Genomic DNA, 22,745 nt, shown 5'->3' with positions numbered 1-22,745 from the left:
TAATTGACAGCATGCCAGGGCAGATTGCAGAGGTCTTGAAAAAGAAGGATCAACACCTCAAATATTGACTCTTGCATCAACTTCATGTCATTGTCAATAAAAGCCTTTGACACGTATGAAATGCTTGTAATTATACTTCAGTATCCATAGTAACATCTAACAAAAATATCTAGACACTGAAGCAGCAAACTTTGTGGAAATTAATATTTGTCATTCTCAAAACTTTTGGCCACAAATGTAGGCTAAACACACATTGTATCTGCGAGCTGTTGTCTATAGTGCACATGTCACAACCAGAGTTGGCACATTCACTATATACATCTTGTGTGACAAAACCATCAGTTGTTGGAAATGCGATAGAAACACTTCACTTTTTTCTTCTTCTGTACATGGGAGTTTAAACGCAAAAGTTATTTTATGGGCACTACGTCATCACGCACAGCCTTTTATCCGCAACAAGTCAATTTGATGGAAACAGTCTGATGGAAACAGTTATCTGGTGGGAAAATGCGCATATTGTTTTGATGCAGATTTTGTAAATTTTTTTTGCATAAAAATCTGTTGTCAATTGGATGGAAAACTAGCTACTTATTTGAAAAATCCCCTTCTATTTGGGTACTGCCCTAATCTTTGTCCCTGGGTAGTAAAACCACAGTGCCTAACTGTTCAACTGAAGTCAGGCGCGCCATTGTGACAGCTTCCTCCCTGTAGACATGCCACTTCCCGAAGCCTTCCCCGTCCCTGCCTCAATAATTCATCCACTCCAACACCCCGTTAGCTACCCTGTTCTCTGGATTCAACCTTTGTTCCTCTCTTTTCAGATAAAGAGATAGTCAGATAAGCCTCTTCTCTTCCTGTCAGAATCTCCCTCTCTCTCCTCTAGGGAGCGAGGGACGGCAGCAGCAACAGCATCATTACTCGTTGTGCTGGCTGACATTTCATCCATTATCATATTAAAGGCTCTTTAACGCCTGGCTGGTTGGGCTGGCAGGGCTGGATGACTCAGGAGGCTGTGCTGCACTGTGGCCTGCTGGGAGACTGGGGAATGGGGAGGGTGGTGCTGCCAGCTATCTGATAGAGTGGGAATAGAGCAGAGGCTTTGGAACTTCAGGGGAACAGGAGTTTAAAGGCAGTCTACTGGGCTGTGACCGAGCTGGGACACTTCAATGGGCTATATGGTGCTGATGCTAAGCCGGGAAAAGCAACGGTTCATTTCGCTGTTCTGTTTTGCTTGTTTGCAATCTTGTTGTTATATCATCACAAGACTAATCTCTCTCATAGAATATGATGGATCACTATTTCAACATATAGGGCCATCTAACTCCCCCACCCATCACACTGGGTCTTACCTGTTCCAGGTCCAGACCCTTCTCCATATAGTAGACCTTGTAGGTGAGGACGTCTCCGTTACCAGTGAGGGGCGTGTCCCAACTGAGGGTGACGGAGGTGGGTGTGGTCGACACAGCCTGCAGGTTGGGGGCGGGGCCAGGAACTTGCACTGGAAACACCAAAGGATACAGCGGACACTTAGTATGAATCCCAAAATAAAAATACACAGGAAGGCATTCCCCCCCCCCAAATCTCAATATTTGTATTTTTTTTTTCATATGTAAGCCACATCATAAAACCACACTTGCACAAAACCACACTCTCATTCAATCACTTGGAGACAATTCGTTCCCAATTTGAAAGACAGCCATTTTGGAATGTCCCCGTTTTTCTTAAACCGCAAAGCCTGACACACATGCTGTGGTCATTTCCCCACATCATCCCACCAATCCCTCTAGCATGGTATTCCAGTAGGTGAGAGGGGGGAGCGGGGACAGACAAGGTCATGCTTGGTTTACAGAGGAATTTATTTGAAGTATTAAGTTAATTGGAATTGGTTAGCCGAGAGAGAGCGGCTGGGACTAAACCAAGTGGTTGAGGAAGGAGAGGGGTGTTTCCATTGTTGTTTGCTCTGCAGGGACGTGAGTCATTACATTCAATTAACGGCTCTGGTGCCGACCGGCGTAGCTGTTTAACACAAGACTGTGGTAGCAGGTGCTGAGAGCCACACATCTACTAGAGGATGTAGTCTCTAGACGGATAACGATAGGGTCTGAGAAACTGAGCTGTGTGGCAAATGTAATGCCTCATTAACCATACCTGGTCCTCAAGAGAGAACTTCTGTGGTGTTTAGGATGCTGTGTGTATGCATGTACACTACTGAAAGAAAATCAAATGTTTTGTCCATTAAAATAACATCAAATTGATCAGAAATACAGTGTAGACATTGTTAATGTTCTGTTTCAGAAGAAAGGTCTTTGTTTCTAGCCATTTTGAAGCTGTAATCGGCCCCACAAATGCTGATGCTCCAGATACTCAACTAGTCGAAAGAAGGCCAGTTTTATTGTTCTTTAATCAGAACAAGTTTTCAGCTGTGGTAACATAATTGCAAAAGAGGTTTCTAATGCTCAATGAGCCTTTTAAAATCATAAACTTAGATTAGCTAACACAACGTGTCATTGGAACACAGGAGTGACGGTTGCTGATAACGGGCCTCTGTATGCCTATGTAGATATTCCCATTTTAAAAAATCTGCCGTTTCCAGCTATAATAATCGTTTACAACATTAACAATGTCTACACTGTACTTATGATCAACTTGATGTCATTTTAATAGACCATTTTAAAAAATGTTCTTTCAAAAACAAGGACATTTCTAAGTGACCCCAAACTGTTGAATGGGAGTGTATATACAGCACCAGTCAAACGTCTGGACACACCTACTCGTTCCAGGGTTTTTCTTTATTTTATAAAACTATTTTCTACATTGTAGAATAATAGTGAAGACCTAAAAACGATTAAATAACACATATGGATTCATGTAGTAACCAAAACAAATCAAAATACACTGTATATTCACACACAAGGAACCTATAGCAGTGTTTTAACAGACAGACCATGTTGATTCTACATGTAATACAAACTACGCCTTTGTCCATCAAACATGGAAAATACTTGAGACCCCAGTTTCACTGACAAATACCCCAATTCTTCTCTAAGGGAAAGGAACATGTACCTTTGCTGTGCGTTAGCTGCAGATATGCCTGGCAGTACACGGAGGCTCTCATTTGTCAGTATATATAGTAGGTGTCTGTAAGATATATACAGTGAGGGATGCAGTGTGGTCGGTCCAGGTCGGGTACTTGGAATCAGGTCAACAGTTTAAACCTTTATTTATAACCTAGAAGAGATGCTGTCAGACAGAAAGACAAATTTGTCCCTGGCACTGGCTGCCCCCTTTGCTATCCCCACGGGTAGTTAGGCCCCTGCCGGCACACATTATGGAGTGCCAGGTGCAAAGGACACAGGTAGAGAGGCAGAGACTGACCCAGAAATTGGGCAACAGCCGAGCCGTGATGGTGGGAGAGAGAAGGAGAGATGAATAGGCTGAGCTGTGAGGGAGAGAGAAGGAGAGATGAATAGGCTGAGCCGTGACGAGGGAGAGAGAAGGAGAGATGAATAGGCTGAGCTGAGAGGGAGAGAGGAGGACAGATGAATAGGCTGAGCCGTGACGAGGGAGAGAGAAGGAGAGATGAATAGGCTGAGCCGTGTCGAGGGAGAGAGAAGGAGAGATGAATAGGCTGAGCTGTGAGGGAGAGAGAAGGAGAGATGAATAGGCTGAGCCGTGACGAGGGAGAGAGAAGGAGAGATGAATAGGCTGAGCCGTGATGAGGGAGAGAGAAGGAGAGATGAATAGGCTGAGCTGTGAGGGAGAAGAAGGAGAGATGAATAGGCTGAGCTGTGAGGGAGAGAGAAGGAGAGATGAATAGGCTGAGCTGTGAGGGAGAAAGAAGGAGAGATGAATAGGCTGAGCCGTGAGGGAGAAAGAAGGAGAGATGAATAGGCTGAGCCGTGAGGGAGAAAGAAGGAGCGATGAATAGGCTGAGCCGTGATGAGGAAGAGAGAAGGAGAGATGAATAGGCTGAGCCGTGATTGGTGGGAGAGAGAAGGAGAGATGGATAGGCTGAGCCGTGATGGTGGGAGAGAGAAGGAGAGATGAATAGGCTGAGCCGTGATGGTGGGAGAGAGAAGGAGAGATGGATAGGCTGAGCCGTGATGGTGGGAGAGAGAAGGAGAGATGAATAGGCTGAGCCGTGATGGTGGGAGAGAGAAGGAGAGATGGATAGGCTGAGCCGTGATGGTGGGAGAGAGGAGGAGAGATGAATAGGCTGAGCCGTGATGGTGGGAGAGAGAAGGAGAGATGGATAGGCTGAGCCGTAAGGGAGAGAGGAGGAGAGATGGATAGGCTGAGCCGTGATGGGGGAGAGAGGAGGAGAGATGGATAGGCTGAGCCGTAAGGGAGAGAGGAGGAGAGATGGATAGGCTGAGCCGTGATGGGGGAGAGAGGAGGAGAGATGGATAGGCTGAGCCGTGATGGGGGAGAGAGGAGGAGAGATGAATAGGCTGAGCCGTGAGGGAGAGAGAAGGAGAGATGAATAGGCTGAGCCGTGAGGGAGAAAGAAGGAGAGATGAATAGGCTGAGCCGTGAGGGAGAGAGAGGAGGAGAGATGAATAGGCTGAGCCGTGAGGGAGAGAGAAGGAGAGATGAATAGGCTGAGCCGTGAGGGAGAGAGAAGGAGAGATGAATAGGCTGAGCCGTGAGGGAGAGAGAGGAGGAGAGATGAATAGGCTGAGCCGTGAGGGAGAGAGAAGGAGAGATGAGTAGGCTGAGCCGTGAGGGAGAGAGAAGGAGAGATGAATAGGCTGAGCCGTGAGGGAGAGAGAAGGAGAGATGAATAGGCTGAGCCGTGATGAGGAAGAGAGAAGGAGAGATGAATAGGCTGAGCCGTGATGAGGAAGAGAGAAGGAGAGATGAATAGGCTGAGCTGAGAGGGAGAGAGGAGGACAGATGAATAGGCTGAGCTGTGAGGGAGAGAGGAGGAGAGATGGATAGGCTGAGCCGTGATGAGGAAGAGAGAAGGAGAGATGAATAGGCTGAGCCGTGATGGTGGGAGAGAGAAGGAGAGATGGATAGGCTGAGCCGTGATGGTGGGAGAGAGAAGGAGAGATGGATAGGCTGAGCCGTGATGAGGAAGAGAGAAGGAGAGATGAATAGGCTGAGCCGTGATGGTGGGAGAGAGAAGGAGAGATGGATAGGCTGAGCCGTGATGAGGAAGAGAGAAGGAGAGATGAATAGGCTGAGCCGTGATGAGGAAGAGAGAAGGAGAGATGAATAGGCTGAGCTGTGAGGGAGAGAGAAGGAGAGATGGATAGGCTGAGCCGTGATGAGGGAGAGAGAAGGAGAGATGAATAGGCTGAGCTGTGAGGGAGAGAGAAGGAGAGATGAATAGGCTGAGCTGTGAGGGAGAGAGAAGGAGAGATGGATAGGCTGAGCCGTGATGAGGAAGAGAGAAGGAGAGATGAATAGGCTGAGCCGTGATGAGGAAGAGAGAAGGAGAGATGAATAGGCTGAGCCGTGAGGGAGAGAGAAGGAGAGATGGATAGGCTGAGCCGTGATGAGGGAGAGAGAAGGAGAGATGAATAGGCTGAGCTGTGAGGGAGAGAGAAGGAGAGATGAATAGGCTGAGCTGTGAGGGAGAGAGAAGGAGAGATGAATAGAAGGGTGTTCACCTCCACTGTGCCATAGAGGGGGAAGCCTTTAGCATGTCTACTGTAGAGCTGTGAGGGGAAAACGCTCCAGTCACAACATCCTAAAAAGCCCTGGTATACACTGTGAATGGATACAGTGTCAATGTTTGACGGAGGAGGTATTACGGATTGGAGAACTGGAAGGAAGGAGGATGCATTTTAATTCAGCCTACCTACCATACCCCACTATACACACACACCCTTCTTCCTCAGCCACAGTATGGGAGGCCATGTTTAAACACACACCTCTCTCACAAACACACACACACCCTTCTTCCTCAGCCACAGTATGGGAGGCCATGTTTAAACACACATCTCGCTCACAAACACACACACACCCCTTCTTCCTCAGCCACAGTATGGGCGGTCATGTTTAAACACACACCTCACACACCTCTCTCACACACACAGGTAAGTAACTAGAAGGAAATGAACAACCACTACAGAGGATGTTTCTACGGCCTAGAAAGGAGAGGACTGTAAGTCCTCTGAGCGACAGTGGGGTGGTCTGGTTGGTGGTTCATGTTTATCCCTGTGTAAGTGTTTATTTGTAGAGTATACAGCATGTTTGTCTGTGTGTGTCTTACCTTCACCCTGGGTGGCCACCTTGAGGACGGCAGAGCTCTCTCCCAGGCCGTTCTTGTTGTGTGCCACCACCCGGAACTTGTACTTGGAGTCGGGCATCAGGTTCTGAATGGTGACCTGCATCTCACCTGGCCGACTGGTGTTCAGGATACGCTCCCTGAGACACACACACACACACACACACACACACACACACAGCCCAGTTAGTGCGAACAGCGCACACACACAGCAACAACAGCCCAGTTAGTGTGTACACGCACACACACCATCAACAGCCCGGTTAGTGTACACACTATGAACAGCCCGGTTAGTGTACACACTATCAACAGCCCGGTTAGTGTACACACTATGAACAGCCCGGTTAGTGTACACACTATCAACACCCCGGTTAGTGTACACACTATCAACAGCCCGGTTAGTGTACACACTATCAACAGCCCGGTTAGTGTACACACTATCAACAGCCCGGTTAGTGTACACACTATCAACAGCCCGGTTAGTGTACACACTATGAACAGCCCAGTTAGTGTACACACTATCAACAGCCCGATTAGTGTACACACTATCAACAGCCCGATTAGCGTACACACTATCAACAGCCCAGTTAGTGTACACACTATCAACAGCCCGGTTAGTGTACACACTATCAACAGCCCGATTAGCGTACACACTATCAACAGCCCAGTTAGTGTACACACTATCAACAGCCCAGTTAGTGTACACACTATCAACAGCCCGGTTAGTGTACACACTATCAACAGCCCAGTTAGTGTACACACTATCAACAGCCCGGTTAGTGTACACACTATCAACAGCCCGGTTAGTGTACACACTATCAACAGCCCGGTTAGTGTACACACTATCAACAGCCCAGTTAGTGTACACACTATCAACAGCCCAGTTAGTGTACACACAACAGCCCAGTATCAACAGCCCGGTTAGTGTACACACTATCAACAGCCCAGTTAGTGTACACACTATCAACACCCCAGTTAGTGTACACACTATCAACAGCCCAGTTAGTGTACACAATATGAACAGCCCAGTTAGTGTACACACTATCAAAAGAAGGCAAGCAATACTACATCACTTGATTTCTACTGAGTGGACAGTGGTGTATTTACAGACTACACACCATTACATAGGTATTTACAGACTACACACCATTACATAGCAAGAGTCTACCTGTACACTGGGTAGTGTGTATGCTATAGGGGCCCTCAGCAGGGTGCATGCTATAGGGGCCCTCAGCAGGGTGTATGATGTATTGTACTGAATAGAGGGCCTACCTGCTATAATACACTGGGTAGTGTGTATGCTATAGGGGCCCTCAGCAGGGTGCATGCTATAGGGGCCCTCAGCAGGGTGTATGATGTACTGTACTGAATAGAGGGCCTACCTGCTATAATACACTGAGTAGTGTGTAATACTGTACTGTGTAGGGTCCCTACCTGTTGGTACCCTCCTGATTGAAGTAGACAGAGTAGGTGAGGTCGTCTCCGTTGGGCTCAGCAGGAGGGCGCCAGGTGAGCTTGATGAAGCGGGTGGAGACCAGCGAGGCCACGACGTCACGGGGGCGGAGGGGTGGGGCCAGTGGGGTGAGCCACACCTCTGGAGCCTGGCGTTACATGGTCAGTAGTGTCAGGAGTCAGTGAGGGGGGAGGAGGGGTGGGGAGGGCTACATCTTTGAGGGTGGAGTGGTGGGAGATGAGTTGGGGTCAGGTGGATGGAAGGTGAAGGGAGGTGAAGAAGACAGCGAGAGAGAGAAGGAGAAAGAGGTGGACGGATGGCGGGCATCCAAAAGGAACAGAGAGAAGAAGAGAAAGGAAAGGACAGCGAAATAAAGGAGAACAAAAAAGAAAACAGAAGAAACACACAAAATAACCACGTGACAAAAAAAAAGAGCTCTCAGCATGACAAGGAATCACAAAAACACACTAATATCACGCTGGAATAATCACAACGAAACACAATACAAAAAGAGGGAGACTAAACATGCACAACATCTCTAATGGAAGAGGGGAGCAACACACAAACACCACTGACTGGTGTATGAACATATAGAAAATACAGTCTAGACTGTGTACATATTCTACATAGCAAAGCGTGACCTTAGAGCTCCACACCAACTGTCAAACCCACCCTATAATGTTTTAATGCACTTGTACTGGCGCTATTCCACAGTCTACCCACAGCAATGTGAAAAAAATGTCATTTGGTGCTTTCTCAGAACAATCTGTGGTTGACATGGGTATATCTGCTCTCTATTTTATACTAGACGGCGGCCCAGACAACGGCCCAGACAACGGCCCAGACAACGGCCCAGACAACGGCCCAGACAACGGCCCAGACAACGGCCCAGACAACGGCCCAGACAACGGCCCAGACAACGACTCAGACTACGACTCAGACTACAGACTCAGAAAACGCAGGGACAGAATGTCAGAGACTCTGTGGCATTTCCTTTGGTTGCAGGTCAAAGGAATCAAGTCGAGGGCAATGACAAAATACATAGAAACTAAACATATGGGGTATATATATATATATAGAGAAATACAACTCTATATGCAAATGTATGCTGACCATAGTACATCTATCCACCATGACACACTGAGGAGATGCTTATTCAGGCAGACTAGACTATCTGTTTATATGACAGATTCCAGCAGTGCCATGACCTTGGATATTGAACAGAGTGGTGTGGGATTTGCTGTATATTACACACACACACACACACACACACACACACACACACACACACACACACACACACACACACACACACACACACACACACACACACACACACACACACACACACACACACACACACACACACACACACACACACACACACACACACACACACACACACACACACACACGGAATTGATTCCCTGTATATCTGAGTAAAGGGAAGATAATAAATACGTATCATTCTACAGAGTTACAACATATTTTCCTTGGGCACCGAGAGAAAATTCTCCTCACCTCCCATAATAAAAAATACACTCCTATATAAAATGTAAACAATCTAATCATCAACAAACTATTCAATCACAGAAACAGCCAACAACTGGGAACATCTGGGCTCCTTCTCCCTCCATAAACATAAAGCTATTTTACAAAGAGGGCCTGAGGAGGATATACATCCATCTGATTCATAACTCTAGGAAATACATCAAGTCTTGTTCATTTCACTACAGCTTCTCTGTAACGACACGAGCCATTAGACGGAACGTAGAGGAGGCATCATTCACAGCAATTACTGCCTAGTACACAGAGTGAGCTGTCAGTCTGTCGGTGTGACTGGGCTGCTGCAGGGAAAGCATTGGGAACGGTTTATTTTATACTGACTAGTACACAGAGTGAGCTGTCAGTCTGTGGGTGTGACTGGGCTGCTGCAGAGAAAGCATTGGGAACTGTTTATTTTATACTGACTAGTACACAGAGTGAGCTGTCAGTCTGTGGGTGTGACTGGGCTGCTGCAGGGAAAGCATTGGGAACTGTTTATTTTATACTGACTAGTACACAGAGTGAGCTGTCAGTCTGTCGGTGTGACTGGGCTGCTGCAGGGAAAGCATTGGGAACTGTTTATTTTATACTGACTAGTACACAGAGTGAGCTGTCAGTCTGTGGGTGTGACTGGGCTGCTGCAGGGAAAGCATTGGGAACTGTTTATTTTATACTGACTAGTACACAGAGTGAGCTGTCAGTCTGTGGGTGTGACTGGGCTGCTGCAGGAAAGCATTGGGAACTGTTTATTTTATACTGACTAGTACACAGAGTGAGCTGTCAGTCTGTGGGTGTGACTGGGCTGCTGCAGGAAAGCATTGGGAACTGTTTATTTTATACTGACTAGTACACAGAGTGAGCTGTCAGTCTGTGGGTGTGACTGGGCTGCTGCAGGGAAAGCATTGGGAACTGTTTATTTTATACTGACTAGTACACAGAGTGAGCTGTCAGTCTGTGGGTGTGACTGGGCTGCTGCAGGGAAAGCATTGGGAACTGTTTATTTTATACTGACTAGTACACAGAGTGAGCTGTCAGTCTGTGGGTGTGACTGGGCTGCTGCAGGAAAGCATTGGGAACTGTTTATTTTATACTGACTAGTACACAGAGTGAGCTGTCAGTCTGTGGGTGTGACTGGGCTGCTGCAGGAAAGCATTGGGAACTGTTTATTTTATACTGACTAGTACACAGAGTGAGCTGTCAGTCTGTGGGTGTGACTGGGCTGCTGCAGGGAAAGCATTGGGAACTGTTTATTTTATACTGACTAGTACACAGAGTGAGCTGTCAGTCTGTGGGTGTGACTGGGCTGCTGCAGGAAAGCATTGGGAACTGTTTATTTTATACTGACTAGTACACAGAGTGAGCTGTCAGTCTGTGGGTGTGACTGGGCTGCTGCAGGAAAGCATTGGGAACTGTTTATTTTATACTGACTAGTACACAGAGTGAGCTGTCAGTCTGTGGTGTGACTGGGCTGCTGCAGGAAAGCATTGGGAACTGTTTATTTTATACTGACTAGTACACAGAGTGAGCTGTCAGTCTGTGGGTGTGACTGGGCTGCTGCAGGAAAGCATTGGGAACTGTTTATTTTATACTGACTAGTACACAGAGTGAGCTGTCAGTCTGTGGGTGTGACTGGGCTGCTGCAGGGAAAGCATTGGGAACTGTTTATTTTATACTGACTAGTACACAGAGTGAGCTGTCAGTCTGTGGGTGTGACTGGGCTGCTGCAGGGAAAGCATTGGGAACTGTTTATTTTATACTGACTAGTACACAGAGTGAGCTGTCAGTCTGTGGGTGTGACTGGGCTGCTGCAGGGAAAGCATTGGGAACTGTTTATTTTATACTGACTAGTACACAGAGTGAGCTGTCAGTCTGTGGGTGTGACTGGGCTGCTGCAGGAAAGCATTGGGAACTGTTTATTTTATACTGACTAGTACACAGAGTGAGCTGTCAGTCTGTGGGTGTGACTGGGCTGCTGCAGGAAAGCATTGGGAACTGTTTATTTTATACTGACTAGTACACAGAGTGAGCTGTCAGTCTGTGGGTGTGACTGGGCTGCTGCAGGGAAAGCATTGGGAACTGTTTATTTTATATACTGACTAGTACACAGAGTGAGCTGTCAGTCTGTGGGTGTGACTGGGCTGCTGCAGGAAAGCATTGGGAACTGTTTATTTTATACTGACTAGTACACAGAGTGAGCTGTCAGTCTGTGGGTGTGACTGGGCTGCTGCAGGAAAGCATTGGGAACTGTTTATTTTACATATCTGTTCATCCTGTGACTTTCAGAGGTTAAATCCTCATATCATAAACAGTCCTGACGTGTGTGTGTGTGTGTGTGTGTGTGTGTGTGTGTGTGTGTGTGTGTGTGTGTGTGTGTGTGTGTGTGTGTGTGTGTGTGTGTGTGTGTGTGTGTGTGTGTGTGTGTGTGTGTGTGTGTGTGTGTGTGTGTGTGTGTGTGTGTGTGTGTGTGTGTGTGTGTGTGTGTGTGTGTATACAGCTGTATATCTGTATGTGTACGTATGACGCTCTCGGTCAGACGGTTTAGATACCTGCAGCTTGTGCAATACATTAGGTAAAGATACCGTATATACACACACCGTATACCAGGGTATTTGGAAAAATGATAAATACCATGCAGTAAACGTTTTAGGAGATAAAGATGATAATACCTGCAGTAAACTTTTTAGGAGATAAAGATGATAGTCAAAACTTGTGCAATACATTAGGAGATAAAGATGATAAATACCTGCAGTAAACTTGAGCAATACATTAGGAGATAAAGATGATAAATACCTGCAGTAAACTTGAGCAATTCATTAGGAGATAAAGATGATAAATACCTGCAGTAAACTTGTGCAATACATTAGGAGATAAAGATGATAAATACCTGCAGTAAACTTGAGCAATACATTAGGAGATAAAGATCGTGTTGTTCATTTCACCTGTCACATCATTTTTCATTATCAAGTTTACATGTGGTGTTTGTTTACAAGCACACTAGGACAAAAGACTGAGGCCTTGTGAGTCACTGTAGGCTCCTAGAGGAGATCTAACCTCCCTCCCTGCTAGGGCTAAAGCAGGCCCATGGAGCAGTCAGTCTTACTCCTTTTGCCCCCCCGTCCCACAAATTACAGTATGGAATTCACAACTAAATGTTTGCCAGCTAGGTATCTTATAACTTAAGTTAACTGGCAAAAATGTGCTAAACGCTCTGCAGTTGTGCATTTGGTTTGCTAATTTAGTAGCTATTTAACTATCTAGCTGCAGAGAATCCCTCTTGGATCAAGAGCCTTGTGGCTTATATTTGTTGTGTGTGCAGCAAACCGTAAGTATCATTTATGAGTTAGTTGTGTGGTTTAGGTCAGACTGTAGAAACTCTTCACAATGTGCTTGTTAGCATTTAGTTAGCATTCTCTATGGGACTTTTTAGCATTGCTAACCTTCGGATTTCAGAGTATCAGTGGGGTTTGAAAACAGTGCCCCTTGTGTTCTGTGTCGGTATTACTGAATATCCCGGTTTGGCACAAGGTCGGTATGAAGGTAAGAATCTGTATACCGCCCAAGCTTACTCCGTTGGGCCGGGGCTTGCCCCCCTCCACTCCCCTCGGTCCTCTGGGCTTTAAGGCTCAGCTGGAGGGTGACCATTCTGTTGGTGACAGAACCCGGAGCAAATTGCCGGGGAAGGAATAAGGAATAAAGGGAAAGAAAAGGGTTTAGAAAGATGGCAGTCAACTGGGTGGAGAGGTTCCTGAGCTGCCTAGCGAGGCGCTGGCATGATGGCAGTCAACTGGGTGGAGAGGTTCCTGAGCTGCCTAGCGAGGCACTGGCATGATGGCAGTCAACTGGGTGGAGAGGATCCTGAGCTGCCTAGCGAGGCGCTGGCATGATGGCAGTCAACTGGGTGGAGAGGTTCCTGAGCTGCCTAGCGAGGCGCTGGCATGATGGCAGTCAACTGGGTGGAGAGGTTCCTGAGCTGCCTAGCGAGGCGCTGGCATGATGGCAGTCAACTGGGTGGAGAGGTTCCTGAGCTGCCTGCGAGGCGCTGGCATGATGGCAGTCAACTGGGTGGAGAGGTTCCTGAGCTGCCTAGCGAGGCGCTGGCATGATGGCAGTCAACTGGGTGGAGAGGTTCCTGAGCTGCCTAGCGAGGCGCTGGCATGATGGCAGTCAACTGGGTGGAGAGGTTCCTGAGCTGCCTAGCGAGGCGCTGGCATGATGGCAGTCAACTGGGTGGAGAGGTTCCTGAGCTGCCTAGCGAGGCGCTGGCATGCAGCCACGTGCTAAGGACCACTATGTCCAAGTTGGCACCGGGCATACAGCGAGTAGATGAAAACCATAATGTTAGTCTCAGTGGTACTGTAGAGAACAGGCCATGTCTCAGTCTCCTCCTCGTTAATGTTAGTCTCAGTGGTATTACAGAGAACAGGACATGTCTCAGTCTCCTGGTCACAATCAGTCTTCCATCTATTCTCAGCCATGGACAGTTACAGTAAGGAAGAAATTGAGGAGAATACTAGATTTCTACTGTAGCCGTTCTGTTGGTCTATTTCTAGTAGATTAATTGTGTCATTAGGGTGTGTGACACTGGTAATGAATGGCTGGCATTAGGAGCTAATGAGGAAAGTTATCCTCTACCTCAACCAGGTATCTGGGTACTGCGTATAAGAAAGAGTTAGACAAAAAGATTCAAAGGAAACTGTTAATAACAGAAGAATCTTAATAATGGACAATGAAACATACTGTACTTTCCAGGGCAGCTGAATGATATCAGTGGAACTCTTCTTCAGAACAAATATCTCCAGTACCTTTTCAAGTTTGATTACAAGGGAAGTAACTGGTGCCTAAGCTTCTAGTAATGTCAATACGAGTTGTACAATACGTCAACTTTGTGGGCATATGAAAACATAACTGACTTTATGAATTCTGACTTTGTCTGACGGGTAGACGGCCGTGGGTTTTAAGTCCCCTCTCGGCACACGTACACCCACAGGACACTTAGCTCATTGGCAGGCTGATGGGCTTTCAAACATCTAATTGCTGTTATATACAAAGAAAGCACGGTTATTTAGGATTCAGGTCAACAGTGACGTCACCAGGCAGTGTTCAAAGTCGCTACTATGTAACCTGGAGAGTGAGAGGTCTTGCCAAGTGTTGCATAATGGTAGAACTAGTCTCAGAAGTGAAGGAAACAGTCTCTGCTTCTGTCTGTGGGTTGGGTTCATGTAATGTCGCTGAACAGAGCCACACTAATGGCTCATTACAGAATGAGCGCTTTTAACTCCGGGAGGGAAGGAGGGAGGAGAGAAAGAGGGAAGAGAGATGGTCACGCTCCTCAGCAGAAGAGGATGAGACATGGCACATGAAATGGAGAGAGCTGATATAAGATGGTTCAAAAGTACTGATAGAGCTAAAAGAGTTAAAGGAAATGTCTTGATTCCTCTTCGGCAAAATATCATGGTCAGTTAAGCAGCTAAAGGAACACATCCAAGCTTTCACAGAACTTCAACAAGAACATGTGTGATGGCAGACAGACTGCGATCTTGACTGATTCATGATGCTTCCTCTGAGGAGATGTTCTGAAACAGCGTTTGTGGGGGGTTCTGATCAAGCGAGAACGATCGTGGTGTGGTCGTATCCAATTGGTTGCTGATGGAAGCAAAGCGAAGACCATTTCAGTCATTAATTTGTTCAAGAGGCCATGTTCTCTTGCTAGTCTCCAGCCGATAACATCAGAGGAAATAGAATTCTGACAGCGCGTGACATTTGGAGAGGCTCTCGATGTGTCGACAAAAGATACAAACTCAGGTAAGAGACAGACAAATGTCTCCAAAAACGAGGGAGGGAACGAGAAAGATGGCGAGGCAGATGAAACATGTTGTTTGTTCTTTATCTCCCAGTCCCTTGCTTCCTCTCGTTCGTCGGTTGGCCAAGCGTTGGACTTGTTCAAGAGGAGGACGCGGTTCCCCCACCCTCCTCTTCGGGGCCGCCTCTGCCTTTTTTCCTTTAAGAACAAAGCGTTTCTGTTTCTGACACCGTTTTACGTGGTGAGGGGAGTCGTGAAGGACGGGAGAGGCATCTGATTTCCTATAAAGTCTATAAGGGTTACAGAACGCCCACTGCCCAAGGCACAAAACACAGATCAGTAACTTCATACACATGGGGTTTCCCTCCTGAGAAGGTGGCATTAAAGCTGCTTTTCAGTGAGGCTCGCGCCACAGAGAAAGCAAAGGAGTCCACTGTAGAGCTACGGTTAGACATGAGTGGTGGAGGGGGTGGGGTCTGGTGGAGAGGGTGGTTGGGGGGGGTCACAGCATGAGAGCAGGATTAGGGTTTAGGGATCCCCCTACTGTTCCAGGCATCAGGGGATATGATGGAGTGAGTGTACAGAGACTCATCTGGTGAGCGTGGAGAGGTAGGCTCCCTAGAGGAGGTCTAACCTCCCTCCCTGCTAGGGCTAAAGCAGGCCCATGGAGCAGTCAGTCTTACTCCTTTTGCCCCCCCCGTCCCACTCATCTCCTCCCCCTAATAAATCTCCGCCCTTGCCACTTTAAAGTCCTTCCCTCTATCCGTGGTCCCAGAGCGCCTGCATGCTCGTCTCCCATCACAAGAGTGTACACGTTTAATATACACAGTAAATTCCCCTTGGACTGTCATCTGCTTTGAAATACAGCTGATAATTGAATCAGGTTGGTTACATCAATAATTAAAATGTCTGGTGTGTACATGCATACATACAGCATCCCCTTCCTCATCAGACAAACATCATCCCTTGATCCACTTCCACTGTAGGGTCATGATTGGAAATCAAGCCCCCCCCCCCCGCCCAAAACATGTGAGGCGCCTGCTGTGGCATGAGCCCTGATATGTAAATGAATAAGAGCATGGACATCTTTTTCTATGTTGATTGCCTCACCTCCTCCTCCCCTTCTCTCACCATCTTGTAGTCTTTCTTTGGGGAAATGTTGCATCCAGTGGTAAACATGCTCAATGGAGAAGAAACGGGGGGGGGGGGGCACTCACAGGGGTTCCTCCTGTAGAGTTAAAGAAGCAGGAAATGTGTTTTACCCTACATCATCATCACCATCCCCAACAGACCGCAGGTTCTTATTACCTGGTGTGTGAATTGAATTCTCAACACGTAACTGTGTACAGTACGGTAAGTGGTTTGATATCTCAGGGGTGCTTGTGCCAGGTTTCTCCCAACAGGAGAGGAAAGGTTATAATAAATTAATTGTTAGTGTAACTCAGAGAGGAACCCCCCCCTTTGGATTCACAGAGTGTAATCAGGGTCGCTGGGTTGGTCTACGTGGGGTGGATATCACGCACAGGGACATCAAGGCGGGTAGCCTTTTATATACCACCCTGGAATGTTGCATGATGGTCAATATGCGTAGAGGGAGAGTGGCACGACAGGGGGCGGTTGACGTGAAAAGGAAAAGCTAGCCTTGCAACGCCGCCCATCTCTGAGCCAGGAGCCCAGGGGCCCCGCTGGGGGTCAGGTGACCTGTCGGGGTATAGAGGAAGAGCGTTGTTTTGGCGCAACGTGGCGCTTCCACCCATTTAGGCTGTTTGGCCGAGTAGAGCCCTGAAAGTAGACTCCGGGGATGGGTGGTATCCAACAACAGCAACCAGCATCCTGGATGGAGTGTGAGTGATAAAGTGATAGGGAAGGTGTGTCTGGAGCGTGAGGCTGAGGCAGGTGACACACCAAGCCCAGGTCAGGGCTAAAAACGGCCACAATAACAAGGTTGAAAGTGTGACCTTGGAAAAAAACCAATGAAAAGATACAGGAAACTGGAAAGAAACATAACCTTACAGTTTCCATTGTAAAAAGAAAGTGGCAGGGTAGCCTAGTGGTTAGACCGTTGGACTAGTAACCAGCAGGTAGCCTAGTGGTTAGACCGTTGGACTAGTAACCAGCAGGTAGCCTAGTGGTTAGACCGTTGGACTAGTAACCAGCAGGTAGCCTAGTGGTTAGACCGTTGGACTAGTAACCAGCAGGTAGCCTAGTGGTTAGACCGTTGGACTAGTAACCGAAAGGTTGCAAGTTCAAATCCCTGAGCTGACAAGGTACAAAGTGGGTTGAATTATCATGCAGAAAAACACACGGATGGTAATATTCTGTCCTCGTGTAAGAAAATGAATCTCAGATGGAATGAACAATCAGGGAAAATATACATAGAACAATAAGCTTCAGGAACCAACCACTGCCGGTCCTAACTATTGTAGAGCAAACAAAGCCCAAGGGAGCAAATTGGCAGTTAAACCCACGCTCACGGTCCTTGAACAGAGTGTAGTAAATACAAATACACACACACACACACACAGTGGAAACCACAGTCTTCTGGTCAACTGCCTAACTGCTCACAGTGGAAACCACACAGGCCCAGTAATCAGAGGTAGAAGGATGAAGTGGGTGTTCTAGTTAGGGTTGTCTGTGTTTATTCTACCATTACTTACTGTAGGTGGCCTGAGCCTTCTGGGTAACACTACCATTCCTTACTGTAGGTGGCCTGAGCCTTCTGGGTAACACTACCATTCCTTACTGTAGGTGGCCTGAGCCTTCTGGGTAACACTACCATTACTTACTGTAGGTGGCCTGAGCCTTCTGGGTAACACTACCATTACTTACTGTAGGTGGCCTGAGCCTTCTGGGTAACACTACCATTCCTTACTGTAGGTGGCCTGAGCCTTCTGGGTAACACTACCATTCCTTCCTGTAGGTGGGCAGAGCCTTCTGGGTAACACTACCATTCCTTACTGTAGGTGGCCTGAGCCTTCTGGGTAACACTACCATTACTTACTGTAGGTGGCCTGAGCCTTCTGGGTAACACTACCATTACTTACTGTAGGTGGCCTGAGCCTTCTGGGTAACACTACCATTCCTTCCTGTAGGTGGGCAGAGCCTTCTGGGTAACACTACCATTACTTACTGTAGGTGGCCTGAGCCTTCTGGGTAACACTACCATTACTTACTGTAGGTGGGCCGAGCCTTCTGGGTAACACTACCATTACTTACTGTAGGTGGCCTGAGCCTTCTGGGTAACACTACCATTACTTCCTGTAGGTGGGCCGAGCCTTCTGGGTAACACTACCATTACTTACTGTAGGTGGCCTGAGCCTTCTGGGTAACACTACCATTACTTACTGTAGGTGGCCTGAGCCTTCTGGGTAACACTACCATTACTTACTGTAGGTGGGCCGAGCCTTCTGGGTAACACTACCATTACTTCCTGTAGGTGGGCCGAGCCTTCTGGGTAACACTACCATTACTTCCTGTAGGTGGGCCGAGCCTTCTGGGTAACACTACCATTACTTCCTGTAGGTGGGCCGAGCCTTCTGGGTAACACTACCATTACTTCCTGTAGGTGGGCCGAGCCTTCTGGGTAACACTACCATTACTTACTGTAGGTGGCCTGAGCCTTCTGGGTAACACTACCATTACTTACTGTAGGTGGCCTGAGCCTTCTGGGTAACACTACCATTACTTACTGTAGGTGGGCCGAGCCTTCTGGGTAACACTACCATTACTTCCTGTAGGTGGGCCGAGCCTTCTGGGTAACACTACCATTACTTCCTGTAGGTGGGCCGAGCCTTCTGGGTAACACTACCATTACTTCCTGTAGGTGGGCCGAGCCTTCTGGGTAACACTACCATTACTTCCTGTAGGTGGGCCGAGCCTTCTGGGTAACACTACCATTACTTCCTGTAGGTGGGCCGAGCCTTCTGGGTAACACTACCATTACTTCCTGTAGGTGGGCCGAGCCTTCTGGGTAACACTACCATTACTTCCTGTAGGTGGGCCGAGCCTTCTGGGTAACACTACCATTACTTCCTGTAGGTGGGCCGAGCCTTCTGGGTAACACTACCATTACTTCCTGTAGGTGGGCCGAGCCTTCTGGGTAACACTACCATTACTTCCTGTAGGTGGGCCGAGCCTTCTGGGTAACACCACTATTTAGTGTATTTACTATTGATGGGGCACTAAGAATACCTTGCATGTTACTACTGTAGGCTGTATGTTTGGACTAACCTCATTCCTATACATTTCTAACATTTTCAAAACATTTCATTTCCAATCTTGAACGTACCCCATATAAACTAATATCACACTAGCTGGTACACCATCCATCTTCCAAGGCTAATAAAAAGGCCCTTGTCAGAGTGCGTAGCTGTAAAACCAACAGTCGCTCTGATTCAATTCGCCATCTCTGACTCGCTCCCCTCTCTTCTCCGAGGCCTTCCTGAGAGGGGGGCGACATGCGGGGCGCGTAAACCTGTCACATTTACATGGCAGTGAGCGTCGCACGGGGACCACTGCTCGCTTTATGACTTTACAGACACGGCTACAGACGCCACAGTGACACACAACACAAATAGTGTCTGGTCGCCCTGTCCCTGACCCCGGCCTGAAGATTCAGCTTCTATCCCCCTGACAGACACTAGGGGTTTACATTTGTGTTCTTGTTGGGTTGTACAGAGCCCCAGAGGAGTCCCTAAATTGTATTTTTAGCACTGCTTTCTCTCATCTTCGTTGTACCTGGGAAGACTGTAGTAGTATACTGTAGTAGCATTCTGGGCTGTAGTAGTATACTGTAGTAGCATTCTGGGCTGTAGTAGTATACTGTAGTAGCATTCTGGGCTGTAGTAGTATACTGTAGTAGCATTCTGGGCTGTAGTAGTATACTGCAGGAGTATTCTCTGCTGCACTACTGGTATTCTCTGCTGCACTACTGGTATTCTCTGCTGCACTACTGGTATTCTCTGCTGCACTACTGGTATTCTCTGCTGCACTACTAGTATTCTCTGCTGCACTACTAGTATTCTCTGCTGCACTACTAGTATTCTCTGCTGCACTACTAGTATTCTCTGCTGCACTACTGGTATTCTCTGCTGCACTACTGGTATTCTCTGCTGCACTACTGGTATTCTCTGCTGCACTACTGGTATTCTCTGCTGCACTACTGGTATTCTCTGCTGCACTACTGGTATTCTCTGCTGCACTACTGGTATTCTCTGCTGCACTACTGGTATTCTCTGCTGCACTACTGGTATTCTCTGCTGCACTACTGGTATTCTCTGCTGCACTACTGGTATTCTCTGCTGCACTACTAGTATTCTCTGCTGCACTACTGGTATTCTCTGCTGCACTACTGGTATTCTCTGCTGCACTACTAGTATTCTCTGCTGTAGTAGTAGTATTATCTGCTGTAGTAGTATTCTCTGCTGTTGTAGTATTCTGTAGATACTATAGTTCCTCTCTTTCCAGTCTAATCAGTATTGACTTACTGATCACAAAAACACATCCATCAAAAACAGCACTGCTAGGTTGAATTATACCATAATATCCTATTGATTCTATCCCACTCTGCTATGCCCAAGTGAAAACTTCCCCAGCAGCTTGGCTGGCAAGCCTGGCAGCGGAGATCTCTCCCTCTCTGATCTATCACTATGTCAGGCTCTGCATTCCAACACCACTGATTTCAATTTATCATCCGACTGCTCCCACGCTCCGCAAAACAAAAAAAGCACTCAGCCAGTCATTAGATGGAGAAAGTCCATTTCTCAACAGGCATTTGTGTTTGGCTGTGGTGAAAGTGGTCTGTGTCCTGTCAGTTTAGTGTTGACTAGAGTGGTTTTCTGCTCTGGGTGGGGACTGACCGGGACAATGTGCTGAGGGAGAGGGAGAGGTAGAGGGTAAGAGTGATGGGGAAGAAGGGGACAAAGAGAGGAGGGAAGAGGCTGTGTGTGTGTGTGTGTGTGGGGGGGGTTATTATGGGTGGAGTGACTGATTCCTATTAAAGCCTCAGTGTGACTGAGCTCTTCTTGGTTTTATCCACTCCACCCACTACCTTGGTCCAACCCACTACCCTGGCACAATACAGACACCTGACCCGCTACCCTGGTCCAACCCACTACCATGGTCCAACCCACTACCCTGGCACAATACAGACACCTGACCCGCTACCCTGGTAAAATAGACAGACACATGACCCGCTACCCTGGTAAAATAGACCGAGAGATATCAGACGCACTACCCTGGTACAACACACGCACTACCCTGGTACAACAGACACACTACCCTGGTACAACAGACACACTACCCTGGTACAACAGACACACTACCCTGGTACAACAGACACACTACCCTGGTACAACAGACACACTACCCTGGTACAACAGACACACTACCCTGGTACAACAGACACACTACCCTGGTACAACAGACACACTACCCTGGTATAACAGACACACTACCCCGGTACAAACAGACACACTACCCCGGTACAAACAGACACACTACCCCGGTATAACAGACACACTACCCTGGTATAACAGACACACTACCCTGGTATAACAGACACACTACCCTGGTACAACAGACACACTACCCCGGTACAAACAGGAGTCCTATAAGTATGAGATGAAGTAGACTCAGCCAATCTACTCCTGCTGGTATTTGATTATCCTATACAATTCCCTTCTACAGCGGGCACCTCCGAACCAGGGGGGGGGGGGGTCAAACATACTCTGTATGCTAAGAGAGGAGCACTTGAATATCTGAAGGGGTGCTTACATGCTGAGGGGAGAAAAACAAGCATTCAGATGCAAAAGAGAAGAACATCTCTTGAATGAATGTGGGAGGAAAAGGCAGAGGGCAGAGGAGCAAACAACATCCTCAATGCCTCTGTTCATTGGCCGATTTCCTGCATCAGCTCCCCTCCAATACTGACTGCCATCCTACACAGACGCCATGAGAGTTAATACTGAACACAGTTGACTACACTTTGTTCTTAGTTCCTTTTCAATTACAATGTCAATCTAAAACCCAGCCATATAATATACACACTTGACTGTAAATGACTAGAAAACCAGACATGTATTGACCACAAATGACTTCAGAGACCAATAAGACGCTAAACCAGCAACACCTAACAACGAGTGGTGGCCTGGCTCAAATACTTCTAAATGGTGGCAGTAACAATACTAACTAAGCCTTTTAAAAGGCTCTGCTCCTCACCATTATAGGAGAGGACAGGAGGAAGTGAGGCCGGTTTACAGGGTGAATTAACTAGGGTCACTTGGCCACCGTCGCATTATAGAATTAGTCCCATCCAGGTCCATTTCTGCTGTTGTCCTGTTCCAACATCTGTTTGTAACTAGTCACCCTACATTGCACAGAACACATGGCAAAGGAAGGAATGTGTACTAAAATTGCTCCGGACTGCAATTTGAGAGCTATTTTTGGTCTCCTGCTCCAAAAAGTAACTGAAGGCTTTAAACCCGTAGCAGTGAGCTGGTCTGTGTTGCCTTGTTGAACTACTGAAGGAAGAACACAAAGAACACGGTTTTTCTACTCTGGTCTTATTCAGTGAAGTAGTGCTCGTTCATGGAGGCTTTTCTGTCTAGGAATAGGAAATAGGAAATACATGAATAGGAAATAAATGTTTGTATGGATTACAAAAAGATACTGTACATATGGATTTTCTTTGTATTGGAACTTTTTCTAAA

The 22,745-nt window shown here is 47.3% G+C and overlaps 1 protein-coding gene across 1 annotated transcript in view; it reads right to left on the bottom strand.

Moving 5' to 3' along the window:
* The window catches only part of LOC124023307 (neogenin-like), a 117,031-nt gene that overhangs the window by 26,298 nt on the left and 67,988 nt on the right, over positions 1–22,745 (bottom strand). Inside the window, 4 exon segments of the mRNA XM_046337819.1 lie at positions 1,350–1,498; positions 6,224–6,378; positions 7,673–7,812; positions 7,814–7,839. Coding sequence (XP_046193775.1) covers positions 1,350–1,498; positions 6,224–6,378; positions 7,673–7,812; positions 7,814–7,839 — 470 coding nt within the window.

This window comes from Oncorhynchus gorbuscha, unplaced genomic scaffold (assembly GCF_021184085.1).
Source record: "Oncorhynchus gorbuscha isolate QuinsamMale2020 ecotype Even-year unplaced genomic scaffold, OgorEven_v1.0 Un_scaffold_1581, whole genome shotgun sequence".
In the NCBI taxonomy this organism is placed as follows: Eukaryota; Metazoa; Chordata; class Actinopteri; order Salmoniformes; family Salmonidae; genus Oncorhynchus; species Oncorhynchus gorbuscha.
The sequence above is the reverse complement of the archived record's forward strand: the minus strand, read 5'-3'. Positions and strand labels throughout refer to the sequence as shown.